Raw genomic sequence first — 17,160 nt, forward strand, 5'->3', positions numbered from 1 at the left:
TACATGCCCTTGACCAGAATCAAACCTGGGACCCTTCAGTCCGCAGGCCGACGCTCTATCCACTGAGCCAAACTGGTTAGGGCTTAAGCTAGATTTTTAAGAAGAAAATTATCTAATGTATATGGAAATTTTTCAAGGCTCTTAATAACTGTAACCAAGTTGCTTTCCTGAAAAGATTGTATTAATTCTCCCTCCCTTAAGGGATATGAGGTTGATCCTCTCATATTCTCTCATTAGTGTCATCATTTATATTTCTAACTACACAATATTAAAGTACCACTGTATTGCCCCTCTCTATTGAAGGGTTAGTGTTTGACAGGCGAGAGTTCTCTGTAGCCCAAGGATAAAAGCTGTATCTTCCAGGGCCACCAGGAAAACTGGGCTGGTGCCAGGTAGCTGAATATGAGGGATTTGATACAGGGAAGTTATAGTTAAGAAAGTGTGGTGGGTTGGAAGGTTTGGGAGAATTAAACAGCATGATGAAGCACCCAAGAGATTAATCATATTAATGGAAGCTGCCACCATTTCTAGGATTGCAAGGGCAAAGGGCTTTGCGGTTTGGAGGTGGGGCAGGGGGGGTTTTCCAGCATTAGCTGAAACCACGAAGGAGGTACAGCCTCACCAGCATGTTGGCTCAAGTAGAGCTGCAGAAACGCCCTGGCTTTTCCGTGTCATCCTCCCCCAAACCCACACCAGTCAGCCATGCTGAATTGGGCGGGAGTGACAGGCGTAGATTTTAACTACCAAAAAGCCAGGAGGCACAGTGCATAATTGTGTTGATTTACATATAGAGAAGGTTACATGGAGAAGTAAGTTACATAGAGAGAATGATCTTCAATTATGAAGACACATGATAGGCCATGAGATATCTGAGCACTGGTCACTCTTTCTACCCTTCAGTACATGTACTCAGCTTCAGTCATTTGACCAGCACCTTCACAATTTACTAATGCACTAAATATAGATCAATAAAATATGTTACATATGTAAATATTACACACACACACACACAGCTCCCCAAATACTTTAATGTTAGGGAAATACAGCTCCAATAATTCATCTGTCTCACCACAGCCACATTCCTAATTCACACCTAATAACTGTGCTTCATGCCTTTTGTCAGAGTGTACTCTTGCCCAAACTCATATTCAGTCCTGGGAGGTGTTATATTTACCTATGCTGTTTTCTCTTGGCACGGAGGGGGAAGTATATTAACTTTCAAACACAGCAATCACAACTGATATTTACTTCACTTTGTTATTTAAACTAGTTATTTGTTATTGTTATTACTTGTTATTATTTTGGAGGGTTTATTTTAGATTTGCCTGCTTTTCAGCCATGGTAATAAGCTATAATATGGTAGAAAACTGAAATTTGATTATATGGTTAAAAGAGTAAACTGATTTATTTCATGTTTTTTTTCTCTAAGTAGTTATAGATGCCCTTTAGAAGTTTGATTGTAAGTAAGGAATGGGCGAAAATGACAGTTTTGCTGCTACTTCTTTATAAAGTTTACCTGTTGTCTTCTCATTACCAGTTTGCACACAAAGATACTGAATGTAATATGAAAATCAACTTGTTTTTATATTTGGCAGTCCTACTCAGATTGAGGCAGGGTGGCTTAAATGTAAAGAAACAAAAGTCTTCAGTATACTTTGTCTTCAGCTAGGTCTTGACAAAAGAAATATCTTTCTTCAATTTTCTTGGTCTCCTAAATAAAAGATTACACAAAAGGACTAAAGATTGAATGTCTGTTATTGTTCCTCATATTTCTTTAATATTTTACACATACTTGCAAACAATTTTTCTACCTTTTTTATTATAAATTTGACTTGAAAAGCTTAGCACTTTGAAAGCTTTTCAGCAATAAGGTGAGCTGTTAGCCTAACAGTTTGATCTCTCACTACCTGGGAGAGCTCCCTGCCTACTCAGGTGTTGTCAGAATGTTACAGTCAGTGGAAGTGCCAGAAACAGAGACCAGCTGCTGAATTTTGTTTTTAAACAGCTAATTCCTGCAGAGTCATTTTCTAAGAGCTCAGGATGCCCTAGGCAGAAAAGATTTTCATTTCTTTTTTATTCAGTTCAACAGAACCAGAAATGCTTGTTTTTTTCTGGTTGGTTGGTTGCTTGCTTGGTTTTTAACCAGTACTAGGGATAGTAAGTTGTTTGAAAGTAAAAAAATAAAAATGAAAACAAGCCAAAGCTTTTTAAGTTTGGATGCTCAAAGAAGTAGCTTTCCAACTTCTGGGAAAGAATTGTCTATTTTACAAAACATTTTATTTTCCCAGGCCAGTTGGGAAGGAGACTGAAGGAGATGCTTCCCTAGAAATAATAAAGTTGGTCTGACCCATTTATGCTCTACTAGAGACCCGATGCATGAAATTTGTGCATGGGTAGGGTCCCTAGGTCTGGCCGGTGATCAGGGCTGATCTGTGGGGGCAACCGGCGGGGTGATCGGGGTGCCCCTGCTGGCACCCGCCTTGGCTGGCCTGGCACCACCCACTCAGCACCACCCCCCATCCCCCCTCCCCCCCCGCCACCGCTGCCAGTCACCTCCCTCTGTGGGGTGACTGGCGGGGTGATTGGGGGGTCCCCACTGGCACCCACCTTGTCTGGCCTGGGGGCAGCTCCTGTGTTGAGCATCTGCTCCCTGGTGGTCAGTGTGCATCATAGCGCCCAGTGGTTCCTCCGTTCAGTCAATTTGCATATTAGGCTTTTATTATATAGAATTGTTACCTTGCCTTCTGTGGCCTTCTCTCTTCATTATTCTGAATTTTCTAGCCTATCAGGACTGCTTATCTATTGTCTAAAAACATAAATGATTGTCCTTTTGTCTTTTATGAAGAAGAAGGCTTGTCACTTTTTGTTTTGGCTTTGTCTTTTTCTTAGCCTTTCATTTTTTATAACCATTAATTTTTGTGTTTTTTATGTATATTCTGCTAAAAAAGGGTGAAGAGGGCATGTTATCTCAGTGTTCCTTTATTCTCTTTTATTAAATGTGCATTTTTTCATGTTCATAGCTTCATATCTCTTAACAGTTTATGTGTTTGTACAGTCTCTTATGTCCCACCAAAGTTTGAAGTAGTTAAGAATAATATAATAAAAAATAAAATAAACACCAGAATCACAGAAAAATACATATTACAAAAATAGGTCTTGAAGAAAATGAGCATACAAATAGATGCACATGTAATTATACTTCTTCATGATGGAAAACATTGTGCAGAACAGCTTTTAAAGAAAAAAACCTTGGACTTCCCTCAAGAAAAAGCACACCAGTTCAGTCATTGAAATAACCATACACCGTGTGTGCTACCCACCAGGAAGAAGCTGTTGAAGCCATAAATTGAATTCTTTTTCAAAGTTATCATTGGTTGTTGCTTAAATCCGCCAGCCACATCCTGTAAAGTGAATTTTGTCACAAATCGCAACATCCCAGTTTCTCTGTTCCAAGGAAAAGAAAATTATGAGATCCTAGGCTAGGTGGTTGCTGGCTTTGAGGGAGGAGGAGCGCATCCGCCTGAAAACCCACCCTTTCTCCTGCCCTTCCCCCTCCTTGTAGATTTAGGAGTAGCAGCCTGCAGAGCTGATGCCACTGTCAGTTCCCACCAGGCCAGAGTCAGGCTTTCTTTCACTTGAAGAAAATGTTCAGGAAATAGTTGCAGGAGCAGAAATTATGTAACTCGAGTAAGTGATTGGGAATTCATACTCATAGATAAGATATTAAAGAGATCTAAAGATGGGAGTATCTAATAAAGCAACAAGTTATCAAAGGACACAGGATTGCAAAAATGGGGAGATTTCTGGTTGACCCAGAGGCATAAAGGACAAATAGACTTAGTTTTTTAATGCAATATGTAATGCATTGGAGAGAAAATATTAACAATTCCGTGCAGTTAGGATATTTGACAATAAATATGAAAGGGAAGGGAAATGTTTGTAGTAAAAGGAATTTTAAATTAATAAAATTATTTAATTTCACGGTGCCACATTCACTTATTATAGAATATGTATTGAAGTACCATAATTTTAAGATACTATCCATTTAAATCATGATTTTGTGGTACATACTGACATAGTTAATATATACTAGTACTATATTGGGGTTAGTTTTTATATTTTATTTATATATTTAAATTTTGTTTCTAAAATGTGTGGGCACAAGTTTCTTTCACTGGGGTGGGTTTAGAAAAGAATAATAATACTGAAGATAAATGATAAATGAAAGACTAGCCCTAAGTCAATTTTTCTTTTTTTCTTCATCTGGAACAAATAATTTACAACACAAAAAACCATCAGCACATCATAAGACTCAAACTTAAATGGGAACACTTTATGCCTCAGTAGGAATGTACTGAATTTATAAAGTAGCTACAATAGGAAGTTATATTACTTGTTTATAAATAGGCTATTAGAGTAGCAATCATGCAGAAAGGACTATTTTTTTAGGGTTTTGGATATTTTTTATTATGGCTATAAATTGTACAGATGACAAAATTGTATCATATAATCCTTGCTGTTTCTCTTCTAAACACCAGGAGGAATGCAAATTTCTGTTAAAATCCTTAGAGTCCCAAGTTTTTCCTCCCTTATATGCTGGCCTTTTTAGCCCCAGGGTTGTGATAGTCTTCTTATCACAACTGCAGTGCTATAGCTTCCTGACCATCACTCTAAGGGGTCTCTTAACTTTTTAATGTTTTGTTATAAAAGTAAGGCATGCTTCTTATTTAAAAAATAAATCTAGAAGAATTTAAAGGTAAAAATTTCCTTCATTCCTACATCTCCCCCATACCATGGTCATTGGCTCACCCAGTGGGCATGGGTCCTCTTTGTAGAAGTTTTATGACATGAAGAAAGAAAGAGGGGAGGGGGAGGGAGGGAGAGAGGAGAAAGGAGGGAGGTGGGGAGAGAGAGAGAAAGAAAGACCACCTGTATAAATAAACATTATCACAAACTTGCTTATCTCCTGTTTGTTCCCTAGAAACCAATTTGTTCTTCTTCCCATAGAAACCTTTTCTCCCCCTCCCTCTCCCTTATTATATCAGCTTCTCACTTTAGCCATTGGTGTGGAATGCTATTAAATGTAGACTGTGGTTTAAAAAAATAAAATTTAAAAAAATAAGAAAAGCTCCAGGAAGGCATCTGTTGAATTGCTGATGCTTTTGTTTGAAATAATCTTCATGCCAACACTCTCAAGGTCCAAATGGGTTCCTATAAATATATATTTCTACATATACCTATCTACCTATCTATGCCTACTATGTTAGCAGGGTGTAGGAATGTAAGTCTTTATGAACATTTTAAATTTTAATAAGTTATTAGGCTTTAAAGTATTTGTTTTAAGTTTCCTTACACATTTTATGGACAGATTAAACAGTATATTTAAGGAAATAATTATTAAATCAGAACAATCCTTGGAGACTTCAAGCATTACCAGTGATAACCTTATTTTTTACTAGAGGCCCAGTGCATGAAATCCCCTCGCAGTCCAGGAGCCCTCAGGGAATGTCTGACTGATGAGGAGTGTGCCTAAGCCGTCAGTCGGACATCATTAGCGACATCCTTAGCGCTGCCATGGAGGCAGGAAAGGCTCCTGCCACCACCACTGCGCTCACCGTCCGTGAGCCCGGCTTCTGGCTGAGCCGTGCTCCCTTGTGGGAGCACACTGACCACCAAGGGGCAGCTTCTGCGTTGAGCATCTGCCTCCTGGTGGTCAGTGCGCGTCATAGTGACGTTGTCCCGCCATTCGACTGATTTGCATATTAGCCTTTTTTTTTTTTATAGGATTAGTTCTTATGAAAATTAGAAATCAACCTGATCTTGGAATTTAATAAAATTGTCATATTTCCTTTCAATTTTTCTTCCTTTATATCTGGTTCAAAATGATCAGATGCATTTCCTGTCAACAAAAATGCAACAACCGCCCAGCTGGTGTGACTCAGTGGTTGAACATCGACCTATGAATCAGGACACGATTCGATTCCTGGTCAGGGCACATGCCCAGGTTTCAGTCTTAATCCCCAGTAGGGGGCATGCAGGAGGCAGCCAATTAATGATTCTCTCTCATCAATAAAAAATATATTTTTTTAAATGCAACAACCACTGCCAAAACAAGCAGAAACCAAACTTTTTCATCACTGTTGGAGGTAATTTGGGTACAAACATCTCATTCCAGAGATCCCTAAACGTTGCTGCACGTTAGAATTGCATGTGGAGCTGTTAAAATTTGATGCCCATGCCTCCCCCTACACAACTCAAAAATCTGGGGCCTGAACCAGCATCAGTAGACTTGAAAGAGCCCCAGGTGATTCCACTCTGTAGTTTGTGCACCACTGCCTTATTCATAATTAATTTAATTTAATTGCTGGTAATTAAAGAGAAGAATTAACAGTTTATCCTGCCTATCCTATACAGATTGTATTTCAGGATAACCAAATAACCCCAGATTTACTAACTCCATAAAGATTTCTAAAATATGACAAAAGAATTTCTCCTGATAAATGTAGAAAGAGCAGTAAACTTTGAAGAAAAAAAAATCACCAATTTGCATCCCCTAATGAAATAATTGATTCAAGCAAAGATTGTCAATGCATGCAAAAACCTCTATATTCTCACGCCTAGCTGCACATTAGAATCACCTTGGGAGCTTTTTAAATTTCTAATATTCAGATTACAACTCTGGTTGATGGAATTGGGATATCTGGGCATGGGTCTCAGTCAGCGGTGGTTTCTAAGCCCTGACCCAAGGTGATTGCAGTGTGCAGCAAGGGCTGGGAACCATTGTTCTGGGAGAAAGGTGAAGGGTGAACTTAAAAATAGAAGGGTCAGGCTGCCATCACTTGAATTGGCTGTCTTAGCAACTGTAAAAGTGGTGATATGACATGATGTGAAATACACAACATCGCCCATAAACCACAAAAGTTTGACCTGAGAGCTCTAACTTTCTGCTTATAGACGTATTGCAGACGTATTAAAGTTAGAGGATGTATAAATGCCACCCTGAGAAACCCAGGGCACAAATTCTGAATGTGGAGCATCCTGTGTGAGTCCACTATGGTCCCTTCAGTGAGCCAAGCAAATGAAAAGGGGGGAATCTTTTTAGATTTAAGGGACTTAAGTAGCAGTCACATTCAATACAATCATTGAACCTCATTTCAGGCTGACCTAGTATAAGCGAACTGAAGAAAGACATTTCTGAAACATCAGGAAAATTTGGTCTGAACTTATAATGTAGCATTATGGAATAACTGTAGTTTTGTAAAGTCCTTGTTTTATAGAGTTACATATAGAAGTATTTAGAGTTTAAATGATCTGATGTGAGGGATCTTTTTTTAAAATTCTGTAACAGGAAAAGACAAATGAAACAAAAATATGGCATTAATATTATAATCATTAAATCTGGGAAGAGGGTTAATTTTACCTTTCTACTTTTATATTTCTGAATACTTTAATTAAAAAGACTTAAATACAAATATTTTTAACAAAGGGTTCAAAAGTTGGGTGACGTGTTAAAGCCAGCAAACCGTACTCTGAAGTTTAGCCCTAACATAGAATGAGACCTGCTATGAGATATGACATGAGTTTCTCAGCTAATGGGTGCTATTTAATTTGTGTTTCTGCATAGCTGGGATTTTGTTAAATGAATCCTTATAGAGCAAAATTCCCGGCCGTGTGCTGGCCTCAGCCTTTCTGGTAGACTAGAACTCTACATTTATCACTGTGCCTGTGCATAGGTGGCAGCCCTGAGATACAAATACTAGCATTTTGCTTTCACCAACACCTATGTGAATGTTTCTAAGCCATCTATAATAATAAAAGCATAATATGCTAATTAGACCAGATGTCCGAGGGAAGCCTGGGTCCCGGGTGTCAGAGGGAAGCCGGTGCCGGCAGCCAGGGGAAGGAAGGCCTACTCTTGCACGAATTTCATGCATCGGGCCTCTAGTTTATATATGATACACCAACACATTCCCAAAATGCTTGCTATAAGTGAGTTAGTGCTTTGTAAAAATCAAATATCCAGTTTTAGCTTTTAACATTTTATGTTTAATACAAACATGTCAAATATTTAAAATTTCTCGTGTTTTAGTGATATATGAAGAAATACTCTGTTAACTATCTAAAATAAAATCGAAATTATCAAGTCAGAACGCTCTCCTTTTTCCATTACCACCTTCTCAACACAGAGAGCCACACTTCCTCAGTTTAAAATTATTGCTTTGGGGAGTATCAGAAAGCCTACCATCTATTATTCCACATTTTATTCTTATGCTAGAGTTAGTTTGCATTTAGCTTGATCTTAGTAATCTTTATTAAAAAAGATAATTCAGTAGAAAAGTATAGAGAAACCAGTTGCAGACAACCATTCATTTATTTTGATGGTAAATATATATGCAGTTTTTAAAAGGTTTTTATGTAACAGAAGAAATCTATCTTGTGTTTCTATCAAATATTCCCATTTCTATATTTATTAACATATTTTTTCTAAAAGGAATGAAATGTGTCTTTGAAAAAATATTTTTGTGTGACTTTTCAGCACTTATTTTCCATAGACCACCAACTTTTACATCATAGCGAATCCCTTATTCTTTTTCCAGCTGTCTCTATAGAAGCCAGAGCCCCGCGGCCTTTCATGAACCACTTCTTGCACTCAGTGTTGGACACTTTACATGTGTGATGCATTTTTTTTATCTTTATATTTTTAAATTCCTTGTTTTTTAAGTTTTCCTCTATACAGATGTGGAATATAAAATTTTTATGGTTGTGTGATACCGATATTTTAATTAGTACCCAGATAAACATACTTAATATGACTATTTGTGGGAATTATTTTTTTTCCTAAAAATTATTTTTAATTGTTTTGTATCTCTGAATATTTATGGCCAGATCTTCATGGTAACATATAAAACTAAAATACTGCTCAGATTTGTCATTGTTAGAAATCAAATCAAACACTTTATACCAGTTTTACATATACAAAGTTTGCTCAGTATGTGAAATTGAATTCAAATAGCTGAGCTTTTTCAGTGGCGGACTAATTGATGTTTAAGGCAAGATTTAAAGTGAACTTCACTATTGGTTTCTATTTTTGTAGGTTTCTCATACAACATTTTCTCCATGAGTGAAATATTTAGAGCCATGACTTCGTATTTAAATCATGACATAGACTGGTGTAAACCCAAGAACCTAGATATACTCAAGAGAACCAGACTAGGAATAGTTTCAGGAAACATGGTCTTCTGTCTGTTCTTGTACATCTTCACTTCCATAAAACCCAACTTTTCAGGGATATAAGGTGTTTGTAGTAGTTTATGTTTGAACCAATAAACTCCAGGTATCTGTAATTTTCTTTTTTAAAAATATGTTTTTATTGATTTTTAGAGAGAGAGGAAGGAAGAGAGAGATAGAAACATCAATTGGCTGCCTCCTGCTGGGGATCAAGCCTGCAACTCGGGCATGTGCCCTGACCGGGAATTGAACCAGCAACCTCTTGGTGCAGGGGTCATTGAACACACTGGCCAGGCATATCTGTAATACTCCTAAAGCATCAGTGCACATCCATCTGTATCTTGTATAGACCAAAGAATGTTCTTACGTTTTATGTTTCCATCAGCTTATTTACATTTTCACTCTGAAACAGTATTTTCCAATGATCTCATTTCCTCCAATGATAAGGTTACCTACTGTAGGTTACGTGAGTCTTATACGTCAGAGAAGTTACAGAAGAGGAGTTTTTTTCAGGTCCATGTTCCACATCCCCTTTCATAATTTGGCAGCAAATTTTATACTTCTTAGCCATGGAAGGCATGGGAATATTTCTGCAGCTCTGTGGAAAGTAGACTCCTTCCTGGACCTATTGTCCTACAGGAAGCAAGAGTTCCATGGCCATACAGGAAGTTCCCCATACCACAAAATGTTTTGCTTGTATGTTTTACAAAGTGCTTTCCCTCTGAGTATGATAGCTAGACTCAATTTAGGCCAGAATTCAAGAAGAGTATCATTTGCCTTAATATTGCATACTGTTACCATCCCAAGAGTCCTGCCATAACTCACACCACACTATCTTTTATGTAAGGGCACATTTATAAACACCAAGCAACTTGGGACAGGTACAAACAATGAGAATCTCAAATAAGGTCACAGTATCTGGACTGTGAAAGACTAGTTACAGGTTTGTATTTACAACAAATCTCCTTACTGATCTTTATCTTCCTTTTGCCATGGTGATTTTACACACAGTACATACCACCATCATTTTATGGAGCATGAACAGTAAGACATAGATTAACAAAACAGAGACATTTTAATAATTTCAAGTTCTTCAGAGAGACCTTGGGCTTTTTACTGAGCATATTTTTATTCAATTTTGGTATATATTTGGGAGGTACATCACAGAAAAGATAAAATAATTTGCTTTGTATTTCATCTCTTACTATGAACTTAATGGAGTAGATAATATACCAATTTTCATATACCTACAGCATTATTGTTCCTTATCCAGTAATATATTTTTAGCTGCAACCTTCTACTTTTTTCTTTTTTGTATAAAATTGGGGCACTCAGATGAAATGTAATAGGCAAGAAGGAACGTGCTTCCAATAATCTTCCAGTCTTAAACAGATGGAGATTATTTCATTCTACCTTGAAGCTTGTTCAAGTTCTGTATTTTTAGATATGCATTTTCTTGGAAGATGCTAATTTGATGTTTGAAAATGCCCCATAGTATATTTCTGGTATCCCAGAAAACATGTTTGTGATTTTCTTAAAAAGGGAACACATGTTCTTTAGTACACAGATTAAAGAAGTAGCATTCGTAGTCTGTTTGTCATTTTTACTCATAAAAATATCTCTTGATTTCATGTTCTGATTGTGCTATATAACAACATGCCAACTATTTAATTATAGTTTACAGCACCAATCTTAAAGTGATTAACCCCATCATATCTGCAGTCTCTCGGGTAAATTTGACTAGTGTCTTCTTCCATTCCATACAGCAGATGCTGTTAAAAGACATTCCTTTTAAAGTAAGATTGCACAAATAACGCATCATTAATAATTGTGAACCTTACCATACTACATAGAGCACTTTATTCAGTAATTAGTAAATGGGTTTTCTGTTTATCTGATTGAGGCTGACTGTGTACATACATTTAGATGTGTGTGTAGAATTTGTGAATTACAAGTTTTTAAAGAAGCAGTAAATAATAGTAAAACTATTTTGAAAACAATTTAACTTAGTTTTAATGATGGAGAAGATACGTCAGTATCTTTTTGTCTTTGCGGATACACATTATCATTGGGCTGGCTCCATTATAAAAGTAGAAAAATGACCAAAGACCATTCATGTATAGAATTTGGTGGTTTTATAGTTCATATTAAGTAAATCTCTTAAATCAACTTTTTAAAACTTTAACTTGTCCATTTACTCATAAAAGAAAAAACCTATGGCCTGTTCTGTAAGCACAGCTATTTAAATCTTCCAATTGGATTTAGGGAACATGGGAATCTATTAATTTAGTGTCCCTAAATTAGCTACCCGTGTCCTTTTCTATATTTTTTCTGAGGCATTTTTATTAGTGTAGAATCACGAATGTCACAATTTGTGCTTACTCTATGATTATTTTAAATGGCTTCTCTTAAAGATGTTTAAATGAGCACAATTGTTTGTCACGTGGTTTTTGAGAAAATTTCCCATTATATGAAGAAACACATTTTTAGTGTAACTCTTTCTCTTTCTGTTTTTAAATAACAACTTCCAATAGTTTAAAAATAAAAGGTGGAGGCATACACAAACTAATGATTTCTGGTTTCCATGGTGATAATTTTTAGATGCTGGCATGCATGCTACCTAGTGTTCCCAATCCAAAAGCTTTGATGTATTGGTTTCCCAGGTTTTATCTTTTACTAAAGATGAAGCTCAGGACTAACTAAACATTCTTTTCTTTTAAAAATGCAGTATATTTTATTCATGTATGAGAAGTCTTAAAGCCACCACAGTGGTACTTCCCTATCCATACTTAGTTGCTGTTTCATATTTTATTTTCCAGTGTCACACTCCTGGAAGAAACAAAGGTGAACTGCTCATAGCTCTGATTTTAGGCCATCTCTTCTGTAGCTCTTCCCAGGCACTCCAAGTCCCTGCAAAAGTTTTCTAGCCTAACAGACTGTGTATTTTACATAATCCTATATAATAAAACCCTAATATGCAAGTAAACTGAACAGCGGAATGACTGGTCACTATGACATGCACTGACCACCAGGGGCCAGACTCTCAATGCAGGAACTGCCCCTGACCTGGGGCAGCTCATGTGTTGAACATCTGCCCCCCAAGAGAGAGGCGACTGGTTGTGGTGGCAATTGGGGGCCGGGGCCGGCCGGCCAGCGCCCTGCCAGTCACCTACAGCAGAGGGATGCAACCAGCAGCAGTGATGGGGTGGGGTAGGGCCAGCCAGCGGGCAGCGCCACGTGGGTACCAGCGGGGGAGGGAGGGGCCTCCGATCGCCCCACTCCCCACTCACCCCACAGATGGCCCTGATAACTGGCCACGTCTAGGAACCCTACCCTATATATTGGGAACAGTCTCTTAGATTTAAAAATTAAAACCTGGGAAGGCTACTCTAACTGAAAAAAAAACAGAATGATGCAGCGATAACATGCATTGACTCTGGCTTGCACATTTTGTGGTCAGCCCTGATTCTGACACTTAAAACTGTGTGACAAAGACAATTACTTAACTTTTCTCTGCTTCAGTTTTCCCACCCATAAGATGGGGAAAATGGTACTGCTGCCTCAGAATGATCATGTTGTGTACTACTTTTTATAATCAGGGCAAAAAAATGTACCTGCCCATACAACAGCAAGATGCCTTTCCCCAGTATGAAAAGTATGGTCACTGGTGCATGCAGCGTCCCGGATTGTGAGAGGGATGTCCGACTGCTGGTTTAGGCCTGACATCCCCCAAGGGGTCCTGGATTGCGAGAGGACGCAGGTTGGCCTGAGGCACATCCCATTCCGTCTCGTCTCCCCCCCCCCCCCCCCCCCCCCCGCCTCCATGCATGAATTTTGTGCACTGGGCTTCTAGTCCTTAATAAAACTCTTTCAAGAATTGCTGAGTAAGAATGTTTAGAACTCTGGAATTTCACGCAGAAGACTTACAAATGAAGCAGTAACTCTTCAGCCTGATAGATACTTACATCATGTTTCAACATGTACCAGGGAAACCATATACACTGTAATTTTTATTGAAATACCATACTTCAGAACTGACACAATTCAGAACTGACACAATTCTACCACCTAAAAGTGTACTGTCAAATAATAAATCAAGAGGTAGGTAGTTAAAAACCTATATTAAGAACATCAGCAAATCTTTCCTGAGGCTAGGAAACAAAGCCTTGAATTGAATTTGACATCAAGTTGAAGGGTTAGAATGTAGTGGGATTTCCCAGTTTCCCCATAAACCTTGAACCTTCAAAACTAGCCTGATCAGCACTGCCTAAAAGTTTTACTTCCTTTCACATAGACAAACTTTATTGAGGACAGTAAAATAAAGCCATAGCATGATGCCAGGTATGAATGATCTCAGAACTGCTATTCTTGTTAGGAGTTTGTTCAATAAATATTCATTGGGCACTACCGAGTGTTACGCACCTATCCTAGGCACCGAGAAAACAATTAGGTAACAGTATACAAACCAAAGTTCCTGCCCACGATGAGTTTATATTCTAGTGGATTGGGGTAGAATGGACAAACTGACCTCCTGTGATAAGTGGATACTGCTTAGATCTTACTTCCTTTAGGAATTTTTCCCTAAGCGCCTTTCCCCCAGATATTGGCATTCATTCATTCATTTCCTCTCCCTCTCCCTGTTTCTTTCTCTCTTCCTCACACATACACGTGCCCTGTCTTCCCTCATAACTATATACCTAGGGCCTGGCATATAATAGCCTCTTAATAAGTAAAGGAAGAAAGTCAGAAAGGAAAGAGACATGAAGGCATTGAAATCCTCACGATTGTGTTTGGAGCTCAGTATGTGATACAAGATTTAATTTAAATCTTTGAAGTGAGAGTGAAGCAGTATTTCTGAAAAAAGAATGTTAGCAACATGAGGATGAAATTTGAGGAAAGAAAGACTTATGAAGATAATCACAACATGGGCAAGTGTATTTTGAAGGTACTGGGGAAAGGCAATATAATCTACATCACATAAATTTATAAAATAAAATAAAACAAATTGGAATAGAGGGAAAGGAGATAAATTGTTCTGTTTTTAAGTTCAAGATGGAAGAGTGGTACAGTTGACAATAAAACAAGATAATGGGAGGACTAGATTTGCCTAGAGGAGACAATATCAAGTTAGATTTGTCTATATTCATTTGGAAAAAGACTAAAAGAATAAGAAAGCAAATGGATAAGAAATTTAAGTTTTCTTTGCAACTCTAAAATAAGATATTAAAGTTTCCATAATTTTGTAACTGAAAACTGTACAGCTTTCCATTGATTTTAGATGATATGAAATATGATATGAAAAGCTAGCCTTGTCTTCAGAGGTTTTATTGCCAAGCAATAATATGAATACCATGTGAGTTTAAGTTCAGAAGTTTCCGTTATGGAAGGTCTTTTCAAGTTCTTAGCCACCACTATCACGCAGTCTGTGAATCCTCTTGGAGGAAGTCACCAGAGAGGTGAGTTTTCCAAGGGAGAACATTTATTTAATATAGGGTATATATTAATTTGAGGCTGGTAATCAAAATGAACATGACATTTAGCAAAATATATTAATAAAGTGAGTATATGAAACTTACAGAAAATAGGCAAATGATTGTACAGTTTAAGGTAGAAATAGTCTTGTATTAATGTAAAGGTTATAATACGTTACTGATAAATAACAACCTTTGTAGCAAGTTTTTATGTAAGATTGTCCTTAGATTTAGCTAATTAAACTTGTCTTCTTACAGATGTGCCAAATCCTGGTGTAAACAAGCCTAGAGCTTCTGACACTGTCCATCCCAACAACTATCTCATCAGGACAGAGCCAGAGCCAGGCGCCCTCTATTCACCAGAACAGACATCTCTCCATGAAAGTGAGGGTCTGTTGTGTTACCTTTTCACTATTAGATTTTCTTTTAATATCTTATTTCTGAACACGAACCTCAGAAGTGTAAAATAAAGGTATTTCCTGCTGGTTTCATTCCTACAGGATCATTGGGTAACTCAAGAAGTTCAACGCAGATGAATTCTTATTCTGACAGTGGATACCAGGAAACAGGAAGTTTCCACAACAGCCAGAACTTGAGTAAGGCAGACAATAGACCATCGCACTCATTCATAGCATCCACTAATAACCATTTGGTGAGGCATTCAAGAGCTGAAGGACAAACTCTGGTTCAGGTAAACCAAACACATCAAGATCTTTGTAAAGAAATACCCTCCTAATTGGAATATCTGTTACGAGTATTTTTAAAAAGTAAAACCAATATGTTCAATTTTGAATTTATAGAAAGGATAAAATAGTGAATACATTTTACATTTTGCAAGTCTATGGTGTTAAGGAATTTTTAGGCATGAGACCTAAAAATATTTTAATTGTTTAAATGAGCTCCTGTTAATGGATTCTGATAAATTCCAGACACAGAAGAGTAATTAGTTTAAAAGAAGCAATTTTTGCATGAGGGGAGTGAGAGAGAACTGTGTGGAAAAGACAAGAGCTAAAGTATGCTCCAGAGTACTAGAGGGTCGAGCAGTAGTTCCACACCTGCATGAAATGGGAGTGACCCATTCCAACCAAAGGTTTTTGCCTTCATCATTGAAATTACTCCCTGAGAACACATTTCTTTTCTTTGCTAGCATATAAATATTTCTGCCTACAGAAGCATAACCGTTCTGTTAAGTGAGGGTTTTCTAACTTGATAATCAAAAAAATAATAATATTGCTTATCTATACTAATAAAAGGGTAATATGCTAATTAGACTGGACATCTTCTGGACAAAGCCATGGTGGCAGGGGCCGAGGCAGAGGCGGTTAGGGGTCGATCAGGCCGGCAGGCAGAGGTGGTTAGGGGTGATCAGGCAGGCAGGCAGGCAGGCGAGTGGTTAGGAGCCAGCGGTCCCAGATTACGAGAGGGATGTCCCTCAAGGGGTCCTGAATTTGAGAGGGTGCAGGCCAGGATGAGGGACCCCCCCCTCCCATGCACGAATTTCGTGCACTGGGGCTCTAGTCTATATATATATAAAAGCCTAAGCAACTGTTATGACTGGCCGACCAAACCACCGGTCACCGTGATGCGCACTGACCACCTGGGGGCAGACGCTCAATGCAGAAGCATCTCCCTGGTGGTCAGTGTGCTCCCACAATCAACCTCCTGCGGCCGTCCAACCTCCCGCAGTCCTTCCCCTGGACCGGGCAAGATGGCCCTGATCAGCCCTGATTGCTGGCCAGGCCAAGGGATCCCCACCTTTGTACGAATTTGTGCACAGGGCCTCTAGTATGTTTATAAAACTTCTTAAGTCCTGACTTGTTGCCTCTTTATTCACTTCAGTCCACCAGCATATTCCAAAATTAATAGAAGCAGTAGGAGTTCTGAGTGTCAGTAATCAGTGAGGATAACCGTCTGTCCAAGTACCTTAGTGATTTCTCTGATTCTGAAACATGGTAAGATGATCAGACAAGTTAGGCAAACACTCATCTTCCCCTAATGCAGTACAGGAAGCCCTGAAAGTACCACAGAAGTCAGCCAGCGTTCCCAGTGCCAGAGGAGAAATAATAGGACTTGGGCTCAACAATCTAGGGGAAATTTTTAAGAAATGAGAAACATTTCTATATTAAAACAAATACAAATATAGTGCCTCAAATTTTAAGCTAAAACAAAAAATCTTGTATTGCCTGAAGCAATCTACTTCAAGCTGCACCCCCAGTCCTCAGATTATACATTTACTCCTTTGCTGTTAGGAATGCTTTGATGGAAAAGTTTGAGAAACTTTAGACTAAATGCTCCCAGGCATTCATGTCTGAGGTGAATTTCTGTCAGCAGGTCTGAAGTCACACTTTTTAATAATAATCTTAATTACAGAAATTATCTGTTTTTTCCCCTCTAAAAGTGGTCATGTTACCTCTTTTTTATTTTAATTATAAGTTTATTTTGTCTCTAGAGCTGATGAATT

General features: G+C 38.1%; 1 protein-coding gene across 1 annotated transcript in view; it reads left to right on the forward strand.

The window, feature by feature from the left end:
* The window catches only part of PKP4 (plakophilin 4), a 234,729-nt gene that overhangs the window by 159,355 nt on the left and 58,214 nt on the right, over positions 1–17,160 (forward strand). Inside the window, exons 5-6 of the mRNA XM_054722743.1 lie at positions 14,958–15,083; positions 15,200–15,390. Of these exons, the coding sequence (XP_054578718.1) occupies positions 14,958–15,083; positions 15,200–15,390 (317 nt within the window). The remainder of the gene's footprint in view (positions 1–14,957; positions 15,084–15,199; positions 15,391–17,160) is intronic.

This window comes from Eptesicus fuscus, chromosome 11, assembly GCF_027574615.1.
Source record: "Eptesicus fuscus isolate TK198812 chromosome 11, DD_ASM_mEF_20220401, whole genome shotgun sequence".
Lineage (NCBI taxonomy): Eukaryota > Metazoa > Chordata > Mammalia > Chiroptera > Vespertilionidae > Eptesicus > Eptesicus fuscus.